The sequence below is a fragment of the Fukomys damarensis genome, unplaced genomic scaffold, assembly GCF_012274545.1.
Source record: "Fukomys damarensis isolate Sample0158 unplaced genomic scaffold, DMR_v1.0_HiC HiC_scaffold_34, whole genome shotgun sequence".
NCBI classification, from domain to species: Eukaryota; Metazoa; Chordata; class Mammalia; order Rodentia; family Bathyergidae; genus Fukomys; species Fukomys damarensis.
In genome coordinates, this window is record NW_022900946.1 from 13,510,305 (window position 1) to 13,534,464 (window position 24,160).

Sequence of the window (24,160 nt, forward strand, 5' to 3'; positions counted from 1 at the left end):
CTTCGTCTCAACCATCCACGAGGACAGTACCCTGCCTGTTCTAAGTTCACTTGCAAGACCTAGATGTCTCCGGCTGTTTCGGGGCCAGGTTTAAGCCAGAGCATCAGAGGTTGTGGAGAACCTGAGACCGTTTCCAGGGTTCACACTGGCACGTGCTGGCATGCCCTAGAGCTGTCCCCGCCCCGACACGTCGTCACCCGATGCTGTGACGGAGAGAAGCCGTCCCCACGCCCCTCCTCTCAGCAGCAGACCACCCACACCGCAGCTGCTCCACCTTGCCTGTCCTTCCAGGCAGAGCTGTGACATCCCTTCCCTGAACTGCAGGCTCCGAGTGGGTGCTACCTGCTTGGCAGGTGACAGATGCAGAACATGAGCAGAGGACCCTGTTGCTCCCTGGCAAGGTGGGGTCCTTTCTCAGGAACTGGGGTGCACCTGACCTGCCCCACCAGCCTCCTGCAAACCTGGGTGGGGGTGGGGCCCGGTCACGGCTTCCCGCCACAACGCCAAGGAACAGTGTGCCACATTCTTGGTCAGTTTTTTCCTCTTTTATTGTCAAATTCAAATTTATACGGAAGTTCCAGTTTTCATTTCCACCCTTGTGCTGAGTACCCACGAAGCATGAGTCACGTAGGCAAAAGCAGGTACTTCCCTAGGATGGCCAGAAGTGCTGTGATTGCCCAACCCCCCTTGCTGGGACAAGAGCTATTTACATATTTTCAGCTCACAGGAACAGAAGACAACCTTACTGGTTATGTCCGACAGTAACATCACTACGTTACACGTTTCATATTTATTGCATCTAGAAAAGATCAGAATTGGCTCACCAGTGCCTTTTTAAAAACAGTGCATCTTGGAGGCCACAGAGAAACTCAATGCCTGTCTTTAGGAGGTGCGTTTTGTCACCCATGCCCGGAACGCTCGGTAATGCAGGCATCTGGACGAGGGTGGTGAGAGGGAGCCGCCTTCTGCGGAGAGCAGCCAGGCAGGGCAGGGCGGCAGGGGGCCTGCTCCTCTGGCTGTCCTGGGTGCCCATGCCTCTAAACCAGAAAGCAATGTGCCACTTTTGAAGCAGAGAGGCTCGGGGATTCAGTGGCCAGCGCCGCTAAGCAAGCCCAATGGGCCCGGCAGTGGACTTGGGGAAGGTGACAGAGCAGGCCAAGGTGCTCTCCACAGGACTCAGAGGCGGTGGATGGGTGGGTGTCGGAGGGGTCACCCCAGATGCCGCTGCAGGACCTGCAGGCAGGAGCTGTGGCCCCAGCAATGGGCTCGCCCAGATCCCTCCCTGTTCTGTCTGGGCTGGCTGGTGTGGGAGGGCCCCAGATGGTAGGTTTGTGGGGTACTCCTGAATACACAGCTGTGTCCTCTACCACCAGGATGGCCAAGACCTGGGTGAGGCAGGTCCTTCGTCAGAGCCCAAGGGGCCAGCTGCCACCTCTACCGTGAGGCCCATCGGAGCCACTAATTTCAGGCAGCAGTTGGTGGTCCCACCTGCGTGGGTTTTCATCCTTACAGTGCTGGGCAGGGGATCACTGCTTTCTCTCATCTCTGCTGCACCAAAAAAGCCATTCCAAAACCAGAAGGACATGGCTGTGGGGCTTCTGCTCCATGTCCCCCTGCATCCCTCTAAAAGATCAGGCAGAACACATGGCCCGTGGAACACATGGCTGGAAGGCATGGGCCTCTCCCCGGGGACCACGTCTTTCCTCCCACCTGACTGCACAGACCTGGTCTCATGGTACCACTCAGCGGGAAGCTGGCTGCGCAGAGGTGGTGAGGCCAGATCATGGCATGTCTCCTGAGGCCACCAGAGAGCCGGGTGTGCTGGTCACAGCACTGTGTGGGCACACCTGCAGGGAAGCTGGGGAGGGTCTCCCTGCATTTCAGAGGTGAGGGGTCACCCACTGTGTCTGGCCAGGGGTGAAAGAACATCTGGAAGCTGGGTGGAGTCTGTCTGAGTCACCCGCACCGAGTGAGCACAAGAGGGCAGGGGAGAGAGAAGAGGTCAGAGAGACGCGCTCGGTGCTCAGCCCTGCTGCCCTTGCAGCCAGCACCCTCTCTCGGGGTGTACATGCCCGCAGGGGACAGCAAGGATGCCTTCTGGTCTGGAGTCCACACGGTCCCCAGTGGCTTCGCAGGTAAACAGAGATGCCATCAGCTGCAGGTGAGGCTGGATGCCGGTCCCTGTGTGGTGTGAGAACTGAGTGGGCTGTGGTCACACAGTCACATCAAGACCTCGCTAACAAAGCAGCCCAACAACTTCCCGCCCTCACGCTGCATGTGGACCTGACTGAGAGTGTGTGTATCTCCTCCATGGTGTTTCAAAACAATCTAAACTTCTCAGGACAGTATGTTATCATTCCACAGGCTGGCAGGGTTAGTAGAGAAAGAAGAATCATTTAAGAAAGTGGAGAAAGTGACACCAAGAACCCTAAGACAAAACGCTGACAAATTCGAGGGAAAAGGAAACCTTAACTGTATCATCACACTTTTACCATGACACCAAACCTTGGGGTTGAGGATTTTTTCCCTCTCAAGTAGGTGCTTTTTAAATAAATGCTTTTTATCTGCTGCCAAAACTAGAAATAAATAGCCAAAAGAGACGCTGATCTGCTTGCTTTTCTACAACCTGATATCCAAAGTGACCTTGTCCGCCCGATTCTTCTGTGCACACGGAGGTGACAGGGCCTGCCTGATGGAAGGGAGGGGTGCCGGTGGGTCCTGCCACCTGGGCTGCTGGACTCCGTGAGGCAGCCATGGCTGTCATCTGCATCCGTGGACCCCAGACTGCTCTTCCAGAGGTCCTCACAGCGGGCTGCACACACAAGGGGAGGACCGGCACCTGTTCAGTGCTCAGCGGGGCCTGCAGGTCCCGCACATGAGGCCTCCTCATCCGGGCTCTCTGGGCACGGTGTGGCTGGTGTGGGAGGCTGGGGGAGGCCAGTGAGGGTGCGAAGGCTATGGGGATCCACCGGGGGGACCAGGGTCAGTGACTCGACGCTCAGCGTGTCAGCAGTGTCCTCATAGAGCAAGGAGATGGTGGGCTGCTGGGCGGGGAGGAGGCTGGGGGACAGGTGCGCCGTCTCCACCTCTGCGCCCCTGGCTGAGTTCTTGCTGGGCTTGGCTTCTGCTTCTGTTTCATTGACGATCTCCAGCTGGTCAGGAAGGTGAGGCTGAGGCTGTTCTGGAGTTGTGGGGGCGTCTAGGTGGCAGAGAAAAAGCAGGGATAGACTTGGGCCTGGCAATCCTGTGCTCAGGCTGGCAAACCTTGCTCCCGTCCCGAACTGGGGCCAGGGAAACCTGGGTGGTGGATGGCTGGTGGGGCACAGCCTGGCTCCACTCTTCCTGGGGACACAAGCACTAAATCCAGTCTTACTCATCTGGGGAAGATGTGTCAGGGCCCAGTGTTCCCTGATTTGTGGTACCAGGGGAAAACTGGGGACTCACACAAAAGTACCACATGCATTAAGAAAGCACAGCTGCTGGGAGCAGAGACTGACCCGGGCAGGCTGTGTGCACGGGCAACTCTGGGTCCATCGGCCTTATGACAAAGATAAGATTAGGGAGTGAGGGGCTCAGGTGTGCCTATAACTTCGGGCCAGGTCCAGTGTACAGTGGTGATGTTCATTCACCCAAGAGGGAGTCCACTGCGGTAGTAACAATAATCTCAAAAACTATTTCTAGCCGGGGATTTAGCTCAGTGCTTCTGCTGCCTGCCTGGCAACAGCAAGGACCTGAGTTCGATCCCTGGTACAAAAAAAAAAAAAAAAAATTTCTATCGAACTTTTCACCTTACAAAACCTTGGACTATGTGTCCAAGCGTTGAGTTTACACCTATCAAGGGGCTGGGATTTCACCTTCCTGAGCTTCCCTACAGGGACCGTGGAAACTACCAGGCTCCACCCAATGTAGGTGCTTTCAGAGTGGCAGTTTTTTTTGGGGGGGCACTTTTCAAAATCCATGATTGGATTGCAGAGGGACAATGGGCTGCCCGGCCAGATGCCAGAGCAAGTAGAGGTCACGGTGGAGACCACCCTGCACGACTGCAGAGGCCTAGTGCTAAGAGACACAGAGAGGAAGGCCTGCATATCCCACTTGGGTGGCAAATTCCTTCTGTATGGATCTTGGGGTCAAGAGGCCCTGGGATCCCTTGGGGAATGTTTTTGTTCGATGTGATTCCAGTTGAGTTAGTTTTTCTTTTCTTTTTTTAAGTCAAAATAAAACACAAAGGCAAACTGAATACACAGCAAAAGAATGGAAAAACAAAGAGCAGAAATAAAACCATGCAGCACAGAGAATATGGTGGATGAGAGGAAGAGAATCCCCAGGAGAAAGCATAAGCACAGACCCAGGCTCCCAACACACGTTGCGTTTCTTCACACAAGACTCAGGGCCAGGTGAGGTCTGGAAGGTCCCCATTCACTTCTTTCTAAGGTTGGCCTGCCTGCCTGCCTGCCTGCCTGTCCCCCACTTCCTTCTCCCCCACAGTGCTTCGGATTGAACCCATGACCTTCTGCATGTCTACTCTTCAAAAGGAGGGGTGGGGAGTGCATGAGGGAAGGTTCAGAGCAAACTACCACACAAGCTTCAGGTCTGCCCTGGCTTGGAGGTGGCCACAGGCACCACTGAGCATCGACAGAAGGGCGTGACTTAGATGTAATCTGAAGCCACCGTGGGGAGTTCGAGCTCCTTGAGAGTTCTGGTTCCTCGAAATTTCATGTGTTAGGACACCTGTGGCGCTGGGCTGCTTCATCTCTGGCTCCCATTCGACCTTCAGCAGGGGTTGCCTGTTCCCGCGGCCTTCACACTCGCTACAAAAGGGCCTGAGCCTCTTCACACTCACTACAACTGCATGTGAGGACCTCAGGTGAGCAGCACTAACGAGGTGGTTCGGAAATGACTAACGTTCCAAGTGGTGCTGTCCTGCCATCGGGAGACCGAGGGGCCAAACCATCTCTCTCACGGTTTCTAAATTTCCATGGAAGCTCCCTCTTTGCTCAAGCTGTGCCCGCAGGCAGACATTCAGGGAGCTGGCAAACCTCTCCCTGATCCCTGCCGGGGTTTCTGATGAAGAGAATAACTGAGGATATGGGAAGGCTGTAGTCAAATCTGTTTGAAAAAGCAAAGCCACTAATAAATACTACCATACACACAAAACTGGTTTCTTCCCTAGGAAAAGAACCAGCAGTGGGAAATCCGGCACGTCTGCGTGCCCACGAGTGGTGGGACTCCAGCCGAAGAGGCTCCGAGGCAGGGGCCCCTCCTTCCTGGCTGGCACCCTCAGAAACTGGTTTGAGCTTTGGGGCAGGGCCTCGACTGATCTGCGTCAAGTCTGGGGTGGTTTACAGGGTCTGCCTGGACGTGCTGTGCTCAGCTTGGGAGAGGCAGGGTGGGAGGATGGGAGGAAAAGGAGAGCCATGCACACCAAGCTGTGGGTGAAACTCAGACGAAGTGGGGAAACGAAAAAGCGGGAGAGAGGCTCCCCACTGACAAGCGCAACTGCCAACGCAGGGGTAGCATCAGACACCACAGAGGAAATGTCACAGGAGAAGGTGGCAGCGGTGGGCCCTGACAGGGCCAGGCCCCTGGGCAGGGGCCCACAGACCAGCCTCACCGGTGACATGTAGCGGAGCACTGAGCATAAAAGGGAGGCAATGGGTCCTGCTCTTTGGTGTGTGTATGGGGGATGCCTTGGCTTTGGCTGGAACGTGAATGAATCTGCCGTTTAGCTTTGGGCTAGGCAAGGGGACAGTGAGAGGAGTCATTTCTTGGTTGGGTTTTATAAATTCTCACTTCTCCCGCCAACTGCTGCCTGGTCTCAAGGCCTAAACCGTAGGGAACAATGGAGACGCACTGGGAGATGCCACCTCTGGTTCGGGGCCAGCTACGGGGAGGCCGAGCCCAGCATGACGCCGGCCGTATTTCAGGATGAGGACTGTGTGTCTGGGCTGCACAGGGAGAGAGGATGCGTGAGGGTAAAGGGCGGATTCGGGGTGCAGAGGGAATGGGGAGGGCCCGCTTTGGGGAAAGCAGAGGAAATCACCCACTTCAGGGCTCCGCTCTCCCACAGCCTGGAGTCCTCACAGGCCCAGCCTGTCCCCCAAGCTCCTGCAGACCCTGCCGAGGTGACCGGAGTGTGGCGGGCCCGTGGGGCTGTGAGGAGACCTGCCTGAATTGACTGTACGTGAGTTGCCGTGGCGGCTGCCGTTCGAAGCACTAAACCCAGTGGCCACCGTGACTGTCGGCCTCCGACAGGCTGAACACTCGCCGGCGTCCTTTCCTGCCACTCCTGACTAGAGGGAAAACACAGCGACAGATCATAGAAGGCCTTTAACAACGGAACAGCAAAGGCGATGTACAGACAGGGACACAGCAGAGACGGACGCTAAGCATCGACGAGAGCAAGGGGCAGAGCTGGGCCCCACTGTGGGCTCCTGGAAGCTGGTGCAGGGGGTGCCAGCCCCCAAGAGGAGGCAGGGTCGGAGGACCTGAGCACCAGGTCATCCACTTGTATGATTTAACTGGGTTAAGGACAGGGGAGTTAGCCCTGCTGGGAAGGAACGATTAGGAATCAACAGCAGCACGTGGTCCTGGTCACAGACCCCAGCGGACAGGAAAACAGACTCGCCGGTCAGGATCCGCGGGACCCACCCTGGCCCCTCCCTCAGCCGGCGATGTTCTCGGGAGGCCTGGTGATCTGCACCTTGGAAACTAAGCAGGAAACACCGCAGGAAGGGCTGTGGCAGGGCCCAAGTGGCGGAGGGTGGGTGCCGACCAGCTGAAACAAAGGTGTTAGGAGCGTCTCAGTCTCAGGGACGAACTCAGGTAAGAGCGCAGCTAAGTCAGGTCCCAGGAGCAGCCATGCGGATGCGCTCCAACTCCGCAGGACCACAGGCAGGAAGCTGGCTACAGTGGTGATTTCCTGTTACACCTCCATTACCCCCATAAAGCAAGTAACACCACGGAAAGGCAGACGCCTGTTCCTCTGGTTTCTACACCTGAAGCCCAGGAGGACTGGGGACGTGGAGTTCAGTGACAGGGAGGCCACTCCCCAGCTGCCCGGCCCTCACAGTGGAGGGTGTGGGGTGAAAGCGATCCGTCTGGCCCAAGCACAGGGAGGAGGATGGCAGGGCACCACCAGGGACCAGCGCCTCCTTTCTTTCTGAGGGTCAGAGTCTGGCGAGCTGTAAAATGCGCCTTTAAAAGGGCAGAGTGACCTTCACTGATGTCATTTTCTAACAAATGACTTCTGTGCTCTTCTAAGCAGCTCCCCCAGAATGCATGTGAAGTCCAGCGAATCCGGAGACCAGAGACGCAGGTGGCTGTTTCACAGAGCTGTCACCTGAGGGGACGGGGCGTGTAGCAGACTCCCATGGAGAGCGTCTGCGCGCGCATGTGTGCATGTGCACGTGTTTGAGTACGTGCACTGTGGCACTTTGTGGGTACACAGACCAGCCCCGAAGACATTTGGGCCCATTTTCCCTTTCCCACTATAAGTTCTCTGCAATTTCAAATTCTCAAAACCAGAAAATGTTAAGGAGAAAAATGCTGATTCCAACCCTGCAATTTTCTCACTCGGAATCAAGCTGCGGCCACTGGCTGGTTATGCTGGCTGTGTGAGCAAACGCCTGGCTCCCAGACACTTAATGTACGGGGTGTCCAGTTCTCCCCACAAGGCACAGGGCACTAGAGCACTTCCTTTAAAGGGCAGCGGAGCTGGGCATGGTGGCAAGTGCCTGTAGTCCCGAAACTTGGGGGTGTGCTGGTGGGGGCCAAGGCAGGAGGATCGCTTGAGCCAAGGAGTTCAAAGCCAGCTTGAGCTACATGGCAAGACCCTGAGTCCAAAAAAAAAAAAGGAAGGCATGCACGAGATGTGGAGGGGCCAACCAAGAGCTGTGGTGAGACAAAATCAGACGATGAGAACAACAGCCCCTTGCTCCCAACCACCTCTAATTGGCTCTTGGGGTTGTTAAGGAATTAAGTTTGGGCCTTCTCTGCAGTTGGGGGGAGGTGTTGGTCCCCAACCCGAGCACCTACTCAAGAGGCACCTGTGGGAGCATCCACAGCTCAGGAGGCAGAGGGTACTAGGAGGCAGGTGCTGCCCACAAAGAAGGGGTGGCCAATGGTAGCACCGCAGGGCAGCCCATCCCCTTCTGGCTGAGGGGCCTCTCTGCCTGTTCTGGGCCAGAGACCATGGTCCCCGTAGGTCTGGGGCCTTTGAAAAGATAGACTATCTCCTTGTCTTTACCCAGAAGGGCAGAATTTATAGGATAGAGGGAAAAGATTCCACTTGTCTCCAGCAAGAGGGACGCCTGGGGCCCGGTGGACTCACGAGAGACCCAGGCTGTCTTCCTCATGAACCCCTGGTGCTCACTCCTTTACAACCCATCTCCAGTAAGGCCTCCTCTGGGAGAACTAGGACCTTCCAGAGGGGTTCTGTGCCGGCTGCTGACACCGCCTCACAGTCCGGAACTACATACGACGACGGTGAACGTCAGGAGAGCTGTGCTCCACGGGTCGCCTCCCACCAGGGTCCCAACCAAGGCCAGGTAGGTCTCTTGGTCCAGCCCTGGGAGGTACCCGAGAAAGACGTGGGACCTGCGTCAGAAATTCTGCGGGGTTGGTTCAGAAGGCAAAGTATGGGCTTTGGAGCCACCAAGGATAAGGTTTAAATTCAGACTCCCACGCTTGCTAGCTGCATGACCTTTCTGGGCCCCCGTGTTTTCAGCTGTATGGAGGGAGGTGAAGTATGGCAGGACCCAGTGGGAGGGTCTGCAAGGTGCTTATGGGTGCAGTGCCAGGCACTAGGTGGGCCTGGTTTGGGGAGTACATCTACGGGGGGCCGTGCGGCGTGCACACACTGGGGGGCCGTGCGGGGGCTGTGGCGGGAGCCCGTGCAGGCCTGAGAGCTGCTGGAAGCGTGGAGGGTCACCCACAGCGCTTTAGAAATTTTAGACTTTAAAACTGATGCAAATAATTGTGCATGTTTAAGAGGTACAGTGTGATAGTCTCAATACATTATATATGCTGTGGAATGCTCAAAAGAGGGCAAAGGACATTTCTAGCCCCTCAAATGTTCCTTGTTTCTTTGTGTTAGGAGCATTCAAAACCTGCTCTTCTAGCATTCTGAATTATAAGAGACTGTAAAATGTGCCATAGTTGCCATCCTGTGCTACAGACCTTAATCTTTTCATTTAACAGTATTTTTGTAATATCTCTAATTTTTCAAGCTATCCTTGTACAATTTATGTTCTCGAAACCATGGTGCAGAGCCTGGAACACTAGTCCTGTCTCATCACCCGGTGGACAGCATCTCTGGAGTCCTTTTCCAACCTAACACCTGCCTATGCAAAGTGTGGTCTCAATGGCAGGGTGGTCCTTGGAGTGCCCGGCAGCTGCTTGCATCCTGGACTCTGGGGCTCCGTGAACACAGGGTCATGGGTGCTTTTGATTTGCTCTCTACCCTCAGAAACCGTCCTGAGGACAAGCCAGCCTCTTGGGGCTGCAGCTGTCCAGATGGAGCAGTGGGCAGCCAGGGTGGACGGAGCAGGATGGCGAGAGGCCCTCTTGTCCCCTCCAAAGATGCCACCTCTGCAGGCTTTTAGCAGGTCCATGATGGGTGGAAGGTCTTGCCAGCAAGGTATGCATAGGCAGCTAAGCCAGGCCACCACTCAGAGCCAGTGACACACCAGGCACTGGCAGAAGGGAGCTCACCCCAACAAAGGCTCCTGTCCTTTCTTCCTTTCTTGGCTTCCCTCTAGCACAGTCTAGGAGGATACCAGGCAGATGCGGGAACCATCTGGTTAGAACCACCCTTATAGGAAGGCGCAAACAGAACACAGGCTTTGTTCTGGGTGGGCTGGGGTGGCCGACAGCTGGCCCGGAAGTTCAGCCTCAAGACCAAAGAAGCTCCTGGGCTGCACTGCTCTCTCCTTGTAAGGATCAACAGTGTGTCCAAAGGCATCCACTACCCTGTGTGAGAGTAAAGCACAAGCTGCCCGCCAGGCTGCCCTTCATCCGGAGGGGAGCAGTTATCTTGGTGTCTGCAGAGTCTAGCAGGCAGCTGTGCCTCAGGCTCTCTCTGTCATGTGGCATAAAAATAGAGGAGCTGTGCACTTGCCTGCTGGGACTGCAATGAACGGGAGCAGCCACCTTGGAGGCCCTGACCCTACCTATGGACTGGTACTGCCTGGCCACCTGGAGCCAGGCTGACAACCCTAGATCTGTGCGATGAGAAAACACGCTTTGGCACAGTGCAGGGAACCGTGGGGGCAGGGATGAAGGGGCCAAGGAGGACCAAGAACAAGGAAACTGGAATACACGACAGGCATGAGGCCTTGGAGGCGGAGCAGCTGCAAGCCCCGCTCTGGTGTGCGGGTGCACCGAGGCCCGGTTTTGGTAATGTGGGTCCTGGCTGGTTTGAAGCAAAGGGGTTTATGGCTTATTCGTTCACTCAGCTGTTGGCCGTGCCTCCTTTAAAATAGAAAAAGTGTTCACAATAACTTGGGAGAGAGCTTTCATCCCACAGCGTTTGTCAATGTGCCTGAGTGCACACGCAGAGAGACGCGCACACACAAGCAGAAGGCGTGTGCACACAAGCGCATGGATACACAGGTGGTGTGCGTGAGAGCAGAAGAGGGGCCCTGAGGGCTGAATGCCCCAGTCACAAGCCTGGGAACAGTGCCGGCAGCTGCTCGGATGGACAACCAGCCCTAGCTTGGGTTCAGAAGTCTCTGGGAGAATGCAGTCACCTACCCCAACCCCACACAGTGAGGGCCTCAGTGAGGGGCTGAGCGTGCCCTTTCTGTGTGGGCCTCATGATGGCACAGAAGATGGAGGTAACGTGTACCTCCTGGGAGATGCACTGGAGGGCCCTGGGTCCAAGCGTGGATACCAGGCAGGCTTAATTCTTTGCTGGGAAGGTAAAGGCTGAAGACACTGGAGAGAAAAGTACAGTTGCCCAGGAAGACTTGGTTTGCCGGGCCAGCTTCCCACGTCTCTCGTCACCACCCTTCACTCTACAACGTACCCAGGATCAGATCTCCAAGTACGGCAGGCAAGGGCTCGGATGGGGCCTTGCAGGGACAGGGAAGAACACCAAGGATCCCCAGTTGGGGTACAGGCTGCAGAGACAAAGACCCTCAGACATGGCATGAGGAACACAGAGCAGAGCCGGCTGGAGCCATCAAGGCTGCTCCTGCCCGAGCCCTGCTGCGTCCTGGGGCCTTGTCCACCAAACAAGCACTGTGTCTCTACTCCTGGGCTCTTATGCGGTGCAGCTGGCACTCACGTGTGTGTGGCTCACGGCAGCTGCGGAGGAGGCAGTGGGGGTGGCAGGGTTGGGGTGTTGCATCTCCTGCTCCAGGCTGACTCCAGGGGCTCATGGATTCTCTCTGGGCTGTGTCTGAACTGGTCTAAGGTAAAGGACAGGAAGATGCGACTCCCACATGCTTACAACATCACGGAGAGTAGCAGGATGCACCACGACTATGAGTGTACCACACTGAACATTTGAAGAGCAGACTGGCCGGGTATGATGGCATATGCCTGTAATCTCCGCACTCAGGAGGCTGAGGCAGGAGGAGCACTGTGAGTTCAAGGCCAGCCTGGGCTACAGAGGGAGTCCAAGACCATCCTGAACTACACAGTGAGACCCTGTCTCAAAAAACCAAAGGGGAAAATAAGAAAAGAGACTCGTGTGTGGGGTGGGAGGATTAGCAGGGACTTGATTATTTTCCCAGGAGTCAAGCAATTGCCTCTAGGAGACCCCTCCTGGGGACACCTATGGCTCCGGTGGTAATGACAGGTGGGCCTGAGCCAGGCCATTTGTCACCAGTCCCTTCGGCTCTGCAGGGAGGGGAGGCCTTGCAGTGTAACAGCCTGAGCAAGGCGCTAAGCCGGCCTGTAGGCAACACCCAACACCCTTGGAGTAGCAGCGTCCGTTACACACCAGGACTAGGAGGAGCTGGAGTCAGTGGTCATAGCAGAGGCAACGGGTCACGGCTTTTCCAGAGCCCCCCGCCCTTGAATCACTGGGCCAATACCTGCTGGGCTCTGGGCCGCAGAGGGCGTGGAAGATGAGCCTCCCGAGTCACAGTGACTGGTGCTCCCGCTGCCGCTGGGGCTCCCACTGGCGGAAGGCGGTGACGGCGACGACAGGGATGGGGAGCTGTGCTGGTTTATGCACTGGGCCACGGCAAAGCCTGCAGGACAATGGGATGTGATCAAGCAGGAGAACTGGGGCTGGATGGGGGCCTCGGCGTCTGGTGAGTTCCAGAATCTGGGCCCATTCCTGGCTGCGAGCTAAAGTAGCTAGAGACTGAGCTGGACGCAGCTGAAGCCTGGAAGAGGGTGCAGCCGCCACCATACTGAAGGCAGCCCATGGACCATGAGTCTGAGCACCCGGTGTTGCCCCAGCAGGGCTGACTGTGCTCTGGAAGGGGACTTCTGGCTGCTGGCAGTTTACACAGAGGTGCTGGGGACCCTACAGGCAAAATCCTGAGGCCTCTGCTGACATGCCCACACTCTGCCTGAGGGAGAGGCCTGGACTCTCCTTGCCAGACACCTGCTCTGCCCTGGTGGTTTGGGAGAGGGCAGGATCAGGAGCAACAAAAGCTCTGCACAAGAACTGCCCGTGACAAAGCTGGGCGTGGTGGTGCACACCTGTAACCCCAGCACTCGGGAGGCTGAGGCAGGAGGATCACTGTGTTTGAGGCCAACCTGGGCTACACAGTGAGTTCAAGGCCAGCCTGAACTGCAAAGTAAGACCCTATCTCAAAAACAAAAAACAAACAAAAAAGAGCTGCCTGTGACAGCACTGAAAGGTCCTCAGAGCCACTCTCTATGACTTGGAGGTTCTGTGGTCTGTAGCCACTTAGCATGGGGAGGGGGGAGGATCTGTGTCCTTGGGAAGCACCAGGCATGTGAACATGTTTGCCGCGATTCTGAGTCTGCTTCCCTGCTGTGAGCTGGGACCCTCTGTGCACAGCACACCCAGCACGGCCACAGCATGTGCTAAGTGCTCAGCAAATGCACTCTTCACAGTGAACCTCAGCCTCTCCCCCAGGACCCACGCTTTCCTGCAGACCACTCCAGGCCTCTGCCCTTTACACTCTGCTTTTCTAGGGAGCAGTGGCTCCTCATTTGACTCACAAAGTCCACAAAAACTTCCTTGGAGCAAACAGCTCATCAATTTCAGCTCTGGAAGACATTGGCATAGGAAAAGACTTTATGAACAAATCCTCAGTAGCACAGGAACTAGCAGAAAGAATCAACAACTGGGATCTCATCTTATTAAAAAGCTTCTGCACTGCAAAAGAAACCATCAACAGAACTAAGAGATAACCTATAACGTGGGAAAAACTTTTTACCAGCTGCTCCTCAGACAAAGGACTATTATCTAGAATATATAAAGAACTCAAAACAACCAGCGCCCCCAAATTAAAGACCCAATTCAAAAAAGCTCATCTGAAATGAACAGACATTTCTCAGACAAAGAAATAAAAGCAGCAAGTAAAAATATGAAAAAATGTTCCACATCACTGGTCATTCGAGAGATGCAGATGAAAACAACACTGAGATTCCACCTCACTCCACAAAGAATGGCTGCTATCAAGAAATCACACAACAACAAATATTGGCGAGGTTGTGGGGAGAAACCCTTACCCTTTGCTGGTGGGAGTGCAGACTGGTGCAACCACTATGGAAATCAATATGGAGATACCTCAAAGAGCTGGGACTAGAGGTTCCATTTAACCCAGCCATCCCTCTGCTGGGTATCTTTCCAAAAGAATGAAAAGAATCATATCACAGTGATGTATGCGCACCAATGTTTATAGTGGCACAGTTTGTAATAGCTAAAACTTGGAAACAGCCCATCTGCCCATCAGTTGGAAACTGGATAAAGAAGATGTGGTTTTTCTATAAAGTGAATACTACTCAGCCATAAGAATGAGAAAGTAGATTCACTCATAGGTAAATGGGTACATTTTGAGGATATACTCCTAAGTGAAATACATGTCACACCTATGCAAATACCGAATAGTTTCTCTGGTGCAAAAAACTAAAATAGTACTCAAGATCCTAACGGGACAATCAGCAACGTGAAATAGGAAGAAAAGGACCAAAGGTGTAGGGACAGTGAGAAGGATAGGGAAAGGGGAATAAGGGAAAAGGAAAAAAAAATGAGAAAATGTAAAAATGGATTTAAGTGTTTGAAGGTGGGGAGGGGAGGAGGGGGTGAAGGGAGGGTGGGGACAAGGAGAAAAAATGAGAATCAAGACCTGGTATGTAAAGGTACAAGAATGAATGTAATGAATGTAACTGTACTGTTTACCTAGAATGTACCAATAAATTCAATTTAAATAAAAAAAATTTTCATGAGCCCACGCCAGCCACGGGCTTCCTGCTGCAGCCCCAGGAGCGGGGCAGGACTCATGGTGATGGTGTCCTGTGGGCCACTTCCTCTGAGCCCTAATTCGGAAGCTGCACTAACATAAAGGATGGGGAGCACATCTCTTGGCGCTGTCAAGCCTTGCTACTCCGAGTGATTCCAAGCCACAGCCAACCCCGACTCCGTGCTGCGCCCCTGCTCGGCCAGGACCTCATGTGTCCATCTTCCGGCCGCCGCTGCTCCCTGGAGGTCCTCCAGGTTCCAGGCTCTTCCTTCCCAGAACTCAGGAAGGTGGCAGAGTGGTGAGCAGAGAGGAGCAGTAGCCCTAGAGGCTGCACAACCTCTGTGCCCAAAATGGCCTGCCAAGCCTAAAACATTCCCCGGATGGGAGCAGTGCTGAGCACAGTGCAAGTGACTAGTTTTTGTACTGGGGAATGAACCTTCACACGGGGCTACATCCCCAGCCTTTTTTATTTGGAGACAGGGTCTTTTGAGTTACTAAGTGGCCCAGGCTGAGCTCAAAGTTTCGAACTTCCTGTCTTGGCCTCCCAGAGTGCTGGACTACAGATGTGTGGCACCATGCCCAGCCGGAGGCAGGGTTTTAACCTTCATCTATTCACCTACCAGCTGAGGCCTAGACAAGTCCTTGCATCTCTCTTAGCCTCCTGTCCTGTCTTAGCAGGTGGGACGTACTACCCTGCCCAGTGGGCCATTGAGGAGCGGCTCTTTACACTGTTTTTGAGAAGCTATTTTTGCCCGCTTATCAGCTCCTGGACCGTTAGGGGAGCTACTGATACCCTCAGCCAGGCTCCCGAGGCCACGGAAGCTGTGTCGACATGGCGAGGCCCGTGCGCGTCTGTCTCCTGGCAATGCTGTGTGATCTCAGAAGGTGCTTCCTGCCCTTGTCCACAGAGACACAGAGACCACAGCGGTCTGCTGATGGAGACGGCGGTAGGGGCACTGTCCTGGGAGTCCTCAGGAAGAGGCATTCGTGCTGGACTGTGTGTGGTGGGAGAGCCCATCACAGGAACTGTGGCGAGCATCCGGCAAATCCAAACAATGCTTAGGAAAATTCCTTGGGGACAGTCAGCCACAGCCTTACGGGGCAAGTTTTATAGCTTTATAGCTGCTTACTTCTTAATCACTTAAAGTGGTAAACCCCTGAGTTTACAAGCTGTTTACTTGCCTTGAAAATGAATTACCCCTTAACAAACCAACATGTCAGGCGGCTTTTCCCAAGCTGCGTATTTATCAGAGGCCCAGGCACAGGGCCTGCAGGTGCTGTAAGAGTCAGGGTTGCTCCCTGTACGTCTGAATGGGAGAGTGGCACAGCTGCGACCCAGGCGGTCACACACCTCTTCTTTGAGGACACAGGTCCCCAGAGCCCTGCTTTATTACCGCAGTGTCATACAACTGCTCGTGATTGTTAACGCATCAGGAATGAGCGACGTGGGGGAGCAGACAGGATGGTAAAATTGCAGTCAAGGATACTAGTGTTCCATCCCAAGGGAGGGAGCACAAGACAGGAGAGAGGAAAAGTCTTTGATCTAGGGAATGGGCTGGGGTCAAGCACAGACTACAGTCAAATTTGTGTGTAATGAGAGATGGACAGAAAGATCATTCCAACCTCTGGTCTAAGGCATTTGCAGGGTCTAACTGAGCGGAGGCAACACATGCTGCAGCTAAAAGCCCCAATTCCCTCCTTTCCATTCTCCCTGCCAGGTGGTCCTGGGGCCCTGAAAGGTACAGCGATTGTTTTTCTTTTGGCTGAGTGCCAAGTCGCCCCACCCTGCAGCTTCGAGGGGCTCCTTCCCAAATGGAGGCAGCAACCTCCCTGAGAGTCTGCTTGCCACATCAGAGAGACGAGAGGGCACCCCTGGCCAGAGCGCCCTGGCCTCTGGTTCTTGCCCCATCCCAGCGAGGCAGTTCCGGGAGAACTCGCTGCAGCAGAGGTGCCAGAGGCTTTCTGGGCCTGTGTCAAACCCACACAGACCGCCAAGTCCTCGCAAACATGCAGACAAGCCAGAGGTCATGGGATTGGCGACAGCCTCCCCGAGATCTCGTCGGATAACGTTCTTGGCTCTCCCCGGTCTGTCTCAAGAACGGCTGGCGAAATGTGTACCAAAGGCCGCGCGGACTTGCACACCTTCTGCCTGCTCCGCATCTAGGAGCCTGTGTGTCAAAACCACAGATGGAAGTAGCGAGGTTTGGTGCCCTGGCGCGTAGGACAGGGGTACTAGCAGAGCAGATGGGAAGGAGGCGGGTGCGCTCCATACAGCTAGGTGGTGAGAGCCTTTGCTGCCAACAAGAATGCTAGCATAAAGAGTGTCAGTGGGCCGCGGGTTTAGCTCAGTGCTTCCGGCGCCTGCCTCACAAGTGCGAGGACCTGAGTTCGATCCCGGGTACCACACACAAGGGAAATGTCAAGGGAAATGCCTAGGATGTAACAAGGGAGAAAAAGTTAGAAAAGCATGTCCCATATGTTCCTACTGAGGAAAATTCAGGCAGTTCCTTGGGCCTTGTGCATGGCAGAGCAGTCCCCCCAGAGAAGTGGAGGCTACAGCAACGAGTGAACAAGGTAGCTTTACTGGAGTGGGCTTTCTTTTTCTGTGCTTGCCTCAGTTTTCTAAGATTTCTACTGTTGAACATTATCTTTTTTTTTTTTTTTTTTGGTGGTGCCGGAGATTGAACCCAAGAGCTGTGCATGCTGGGCAAGAGCTCTACCACTGAGTCAAAACCCAACCCTGAGTATTATCTTATACCAGAAACAACGGAGACTGAGAGAGGAAACACAAGCTGGCCAGGGGCTGGACAGACTCAAGCCTGGACCTATCTGCTCCAGCATCTGTCTTGTCCTCTAAAGTTCTTTTCCCTGGATCCCCCAAGACCTCCCTCTATCCCACCTCCCCAGAGCTGGGCCAGGCATGATGCCTCGGGGGCAGGATGGCCCGAACCAGGGGTGAAACTCATAGTCCACTTTGCAGAAGCCCTGTGCACTGGGTGGCCGGGGTCTTCCTGTTACCCCTGGACCAGTTTTTCCAGTTATTCTGGGAAGATGAACTAATAAGCAACTCCCCGGCATTTGTTAAACAGCACAAAAACATCAGCCTTTTATTTTAGGCTCACCGATGGAGTTTGGACCAGTTTTTCCAGTTATTCTGGGAAGATGAACTAATAAGCAACTCCCCGGCATTTGTTAAGCACAAAAAACAGCACAAAAACATCAGCCTTTTATTTTAGGCTCACCGATGGAGCACCGGGTGTGGAGTCACAACCCAGATTAAGCCCAAGTTCTACCCGGACTGGCTCTGGGAGCTTGGATAAGCCCCTGTCTCCTCCATGGGCCTCCCAGTGCTCAGCTTCCACTGCCAAGAATCAGATGACCACATGACTCAGACCCAGAGCTGGCACAGGGGCCTGGGGGGACCGCTTACATGTCTGCCTGGATCACATCATGTCTGTCGGTGTCTTTATTGTAGGTAGCAGTGTTTGTACATGGAGTTTTATTTGTGTTTGTTTTTTTTGAGACAGGGTCACACTCTGTAATTCAGGGTAGCCTTAGACTTATTACGTAGCCCAGGCTGGCCTCAAAATCATGGCGATCCTTCTGCCTCAGCCTCCTGAGTGCTGGGATTACAGACATGTAATACACCATGCTTGGGTATATACAGAGGTTTTACACACAAATCTGTACTTCTGGTTCCTTGAAGAATGAAAAACTCCAAGGTGGGTGTGGTGGTGCGCACCGGTTATTCCAGCACTCTGGCAGGCTGAGGTAGGAGGATAGAAAGTTCCAGCCCAGCCTGGGTGTCTTAGTGACTTACAGAGACCTTATTTCAAAATAGAACATAAAAAAAGGGATGAGGTTGTAGCTCAGTGCAAAAGCCCTGGGGCTCAATCCCCAGTACTGGAAAAAAGCAAAGCAAAGCAAAGATCTAACATGGGGTTGGGCTGGGGGCTCCCCATAGGGCTGGACCTGGAGGGAGCAGAGTGGAGCTGGTTCATTCCCCTCCTGCCCTGACCAGCCCATGCTGTGGGCATTTCTATTTCATCACTGTTTAAAATCCTTGGATTCTCAGTCAAATCCAGGGCCTGGGAGGATAGAACCTCCAGAGACTTCCCCAGCTAGGTCCTTCCTAGAGCCCAGAAGTACCTCGCGGAAAGGAAGCCACCCCATTCTTGCGGCCCCGGCTGCTCTTCAGACCTTGTGACAAGAACCACTGGCCTCCTGCCTTTGCCGGGCTATTCCCTCGCACTGGAATTCCCTTTTGCCTCCTTTCTGTTTCCACAGAACCTGTGCCATCCCTGAGGCCCCTCCCACGCTTGCACCCAGCCAGGGCAGGCATTTCCACAGCAGGGGGCTCAGTAGCCCGCTCGGCCCAGGCAGGGCATCAGAGGCCAGACCGTAAAGATGCATTGGTATTTGGGCAGCAAATATCAATCAGTACTTTAGCAGCTGGAACCCGGAATCCCCTGGGGTCAGAGGTTTTGGACACGTTTCTGGTATTGTCGGCTGCCCAGCAGTACTGATTCTCCCATCCATCTGCAGTTATAGAACCCGATTAGCTTATGGCCAATGAGATAGATATGGGTTGGCATATCTTCTGAGTTTTTCAAGAAGATTTTGGAACAGGAATATGGATGGCTGGAGATCCAGCAGCCGTCATATTGTCCTGTGGGTGCGCCACTGTTGGACTTAAATGTGAACCCTGGGCCTCGATGATCTCTGAACAAGTGTTGGTAGCATCTTCCTGAAGTGGCAAATCACATTAATGTGAGTACAAATCACATTAGGGATGACAGAACAGAGGAGGAAGGAGCTGGGTCCCAGGCTTCTTTCACCTGAGAGGGAAATGAAGTTCTGTTTTGGGTTTCCATGTAGTTGAACCTCCACTTAACTGATAAAATATGCAGAAAAGCTTTGTTAATGCAGGGAAGTAAGGTGCCAAGGGCAGACTGGTTGGGGGAAGTTGGCCTGTACCCGCTGGGGAAGGAGTCTTGGTACGGTGGGATGAAGAGAAAGAGCGGGCAGGGCCAAGCCAGAGGGGGAGAGACCCTCCCCATGAGCCCCAGATCTTGAGGAAATGCTCTCTCGGCTCTTTCCTGTGTGGCAAGTACCTGTGTGTAGGTACTTTTGGTGAAATCCAGGGAAAGGAACGTTTCCGCCTGGGTTCGCATAGGCCAGAGATTATACACAAAGACTGAGAGCTGCAGGCAGTGGGGACCATGGGGCACTCAGCAGGAGAGGGCTTGGACGCGTGCAGCCTGGAGAATGAGGTGGGAGCGCTGGCCAAAGTTCCTGACATCTTCACACGAGTGGGGAGGCCCTGTGGCCTGGCCTGCCCTGCCCGGGTTTGTGCCCTCTGGCTCGCCGTCATCACCCTGAGGCTACCGTAGGGTCATGACTAAAGCACAACTGTTTCAGGTTAAAAAGCCCCTTGCTCTTTGGGAGAGGTCAAAGCAACTTGAGCCTGTGAGACTCCCAGAGCTCCGAGAACGCTGAAGTGGCAGGGCCTGGTGGCTCAGGACTCACTCCAGGGACTCCCTGCAGGACAGTGTCCTACCGCAGCCTGCAGACACCCCGCGCTCACCTGCTCCTAGGGAGGAGCTGAGCTACCTGCATCTTAAAACCACAGTGAACACCAGAGAGACTGAATGTCAAGTGCCCTAAAACAACATCCAGCAGTGAAAGGTGGATGCCAGGTGAAGTGACAGCAGGAGACTTCCGGCTAGGGGACGTTTGTATCACTACGCAGCCCTGAGCCTTCCGGGAGCCAAGTGCTGGGGGGACTGCACAGGTAGCCGGGCTCTCAGGACCTCCCATCACTGTGAGGTTTCTGCCCCTGAACCCTCTGGGACCTGTCCCTGAGAGAATCCGGGGAGGACGTGCCTGCCTGGAGGGAGGACACTCCTCCTGTGAAGATCGCAGGCCACGACAGCATGTCCCTCTGAACAGTGAAACTCCAGCTATCTGGAATGCAGAAGAAGTGCTCTGGCCAGGGACAGGCTTCCCTTCTTCCCAGCCATGCTGTGTGTGGACCCCACTTCTGAAAATCACAGACCTGACAAGGTTGGTACTGGGTGATGCCAGTGAACGGGGAATGGCCAGAGGCGACAAGCAGTTTTCCCTCATTTGACAGAGATCTTGGACACTGAGAAGCAGTTCTCTTGTCAGCCAAACAGAGAACATGTGGGACCTGGGACGGTCCGCCTGGGGCACGAGGAGACAGCACGGGCTGGTGGAGAGAACAAGCCCTCAGGGCAGCCATGATTTCTGGTTCTTCAAGAGAAGCTGGATGTGTGGATTTCTATGGGAAACCTCCTGAACACTTAAGATGCGTGCACCCTAGCTCAAAGCTTTTTCCTGTTTGTAGCATGGGGATGGAATCTATCCTTTACACATGCCAAGTATGTGCTTTATCACTGAATTAAAGCCCCAGCCCGTAGTTTTTTTTTCTTCCCTGAAACAGGGAGCAGGCAACCCTGGGCAAGCCTGTGTGAGCCATCAGCATAAACTCTGTCCTGGGTTGAGATGGGGTCTCCAGCCTCTGTGAGCCCTGGCGGGGCCGCAGGCTGAGGTCTTCTTACCAGAGTGGCATCTGGGCCTGAGGAGCACGTCTGAGATATGTCAGGCAGATGTGCTTCAGAGAAGACCAGTTTCTCACTGACCTCTCAGGGGAAAGCTCTGAGCTCTGGAAGGAGAGCTGCCTGTCCTGACAAAAGCCAGGGCTGCTCCACGCTTGTTCTAGGCTGGAAGGCACACCGTAAACTTGCTGAGAGCTGACTCAGAAGCAGCCCAGGCATGGCGACGTGAGTGAGGACCATGCCGGTCATTAGCAAATTCATTCTGCGGCTGCGGCTCAGGTTTCTGGTGCATTGTTCGTATTTTCTCACCGCCCCTCGAAATGCTGGGAAACAGTGAAAAATCAATTGGCCCCTTGACCCTGCACACAAACTGAAGACAGTGAGTGTTAGCTACGGCCTCACGATTCCCCGCTCACTGGCTCTGTCCTCAGCTCTGCCCTTTCACCTCCTACTGCAGTCTGCTGGGTCCCCCGGGCAAGAGAGGAACACTGGGACGGTGAGAGTCACACGGACCGACCGCAGCCTGCTGGTAACTCTGGACAGACACCGCTTATAGACCGAGGGCACTGCAGCTTCTCACCTGGATCTGACCCAAGAAGTGGCCTTGCAGCCCATGCCCTGGCGGGACGAGAACGATGGCAAGGCTGGGGTGGGGAGGCTGGGCATCATTGCGTAGGGGTCACCCAGGAAAAGCCACTTCAGGAAGATGCTACCAACACTGTTCAGAGATCATCAAGGCCCAGGGTTCAGATTTAAGTCCAACAGTGGCGCACCCACAGGACAAGGCCTGTGTGCTCACCTGAAACTCCCCTTAGAAAGTGCCACTAAAATGAAGGAATCTACTAACATGTGGGCTGGGGCCTAACGACAGCAACCCTGTGGGCCAGTGGGACTTTTGGGGTCTCCCTGCAGTCTCTCCACTCTGCCAGGATGCTGAGATTTGAGTAGCAGGCAGGACTCAATATTTGCAAAGAGAGAGCCAGGCATGGTGGCACACACCTATAGCACTCAGGAGGCTGAGGCAGGAGGATCGCTGTGAGTTCGAGACCAGCCTGGGCTACATAGTGACTTTCAGGTCAGTCTCAATGACATAGTGAGACCCTGTCTCAAAAACAAAACAAAACAAAACAAAAAACAACAAAAAAAAACTCACCCCCCAAGAAAATATTTTGAAAGAGACCTTCCTACAGTCCCTCTTTAGGAAATGCAAAAAAAATTTACTATTGTATACAAAACTGGGTTTCAGGGGCCATTTAAGGGCTTCTCCCAAGTGGTGATTTCTGATTTTCTTCCCATGTCCTGGAACTAAAGAAGCCACTCCTGTCCAAGGAGCAGATCTGTAAATCAGGTACCCATGGAAGAGGACAATTCTACAGCTCCCCTGAGGTAAGCCAATCCAAGCTGCCACCACCACCACCATGGGCTGCTCCTGAACCTCACCATAGGACTGACTGGCTGTGCCTCAGAATGCATAAAGACTTTTATTTATGGTTGCTTTTAAAGAGATAACATGTCCAACATATAAAAGTAGCTGGGAACTCGTGGAATCTTTTAGCCTATAGCTCTGTTTCCATGGACAAATCCTCTTGAATTCTAAGCACTATACTTGAAAACCTGCAGAAAAGAAAAACGGTCTTTCAGTATACTGCTTTTTCTCTTTGTCACCTCATCCTAACTGTGCCCTTACAAAGGTTTCTGTTCTTGAGCAACAGCCTGCCAGCGTGGGCTGCCGCCCATGGGGGAGATCCAAGGTAGAAGTGCTCCTTTTGCTGCCAGGGGTTGGGGCTGTTGCCTGGGCTGCGTGGAAGACAGGAATGCCTGTGCCTGTAGGTGTGGGTACTGCTTCGGACGTGAGCACCTGTCCAGGCCCTCAGAGGTCCGGCTGGCATGGGGGAGGAGAGGCAAGCAGCTGAGAGTGCCACACAGTGGCACAACCTTGCTTTGGATGTTTTAAAACGGGCTTTACTCCTAAGATTCCCAGCCCCTGCCCTCCTCTGATGGCATTACCGGCTGTACATTAGTAAGCAAAGAGCGCCACAACAGTCTTTCAGCTTCGGCACTATAGAGCTCAGCAGTGGCCGTTGTGGCTGCCCATCTACTGAGGCAGCAAATGAGGCTGAAAGAGTAGCAAGAAGGAGGCGGTTAGACATGGCTTTGGGGGCTTCTGGGCGTAAGGGGCCACTGATCTGGGACCCACGGGGTGGGGTGGGGTGGGGGTTGTTCAGCTACGGCCCTGCTTGCCAAGTACAGCCCTGGGGCTTCTGGTGGGCCAGGTGCTGCCAGCTCTCCTAGCAAATGTTCTGTTCCTCAGGCCAGAGGCCATACAGGGTGTACTGACGCTGACACCGGTGTTTGCTCTGTACATTCTACAAGGTGGCAGTGGACCACGGTGCCAGGGATTAGCTTTGATCCTCTACGAAAGGCAAGTGGAGCTGACACATACTTATTACGTTCCCAAAGTAGGAATCCGTGAGCCCGGGTCCTGCTCTATTGGCTCGAATTGGTGAGGACTCGGGTTTCTAGAGTGGGTGGTTAACTCCTCACAGCTGAGCCACATCCCCGAGCCTGGGTTAGGCCACAGTGACAGATGACGATGTTCTCTAACGCACCAGCTACAGAAAGAACCGAAGATACTATCTGAGACTACTCAGGTCAGATAGAATCAGGGAGCGGGTGCTGAGCCACACGAATCGAGATGGATATCAACCTGAACAAGCTTCGAAGCCTGTAGCAAGGCTGTTCAAGTGGACACGACGCAGTCAGACTGCAGCACCTTTAGCCTCTGCCATCTTCACGGCAGGGGGGATGGGGGGGCTGACAAGGGCAAACTCTTGGCTCTGGGCCTTAGCTTGCTCCCTGGGTACAGGGTACAGTAGAGAGTGCCCAGGGGTGACTCCACACCTGTGCGCATGTCACTGTGAGGGACCTGCTTACCCACGAGCCTGTGTCTTCTCCGGTGTGAAGTGGGGTTGAGTACAGCTCTCAGGGCTCGTGAGGCTTAAAAGTTAATATGGTCTAAGTATTCTGGTGACATTCAACATTTTGACATCTGGAACTTAGGGGGCCCAGAGCTTGGGCCCAGTGAGGCAAAACTTGGGGTTTTTCATTTTTATAAATGATTTCAGACATGGGGATACATGACAGAGGAAATGGCTCAGCTCTTTTGAGAAAATGATGCAACGCGAA

The 24,160-nt window shown here is 54.2% G+C and overlaps 1 protein-coding gene across 1 annotated transcript in view; it reads right to left on the reverse strand.

Moving 5' to 3' along the window:
* Nucleotides 1-773: 773 nt before the first annotated feature.
* Nucleotides 774-24,160, reverse strand: part of Clec16a (C-type lectin domain containing 16A) — a 213,138-nt gene continuing 189,751 nt past the window's right edge. Inside the window, exons 23-24 of the mRNA XM_010610069.2 lie at nt 12,042-12,200; nt 774-3,199 (exon numbers count right to left, since the gene is read on the reverse strand). Coding sequence (XP_010608371.1) covers nt 2,844-3,199; nt 12,042-12,200 — 515 coding nt within the window. The 3' untranslated portion in view covers nt 774-2,843. The remainder of the gene's footprint in view (nt 3,200-12,041; nt 12,201-24,160) is intronic.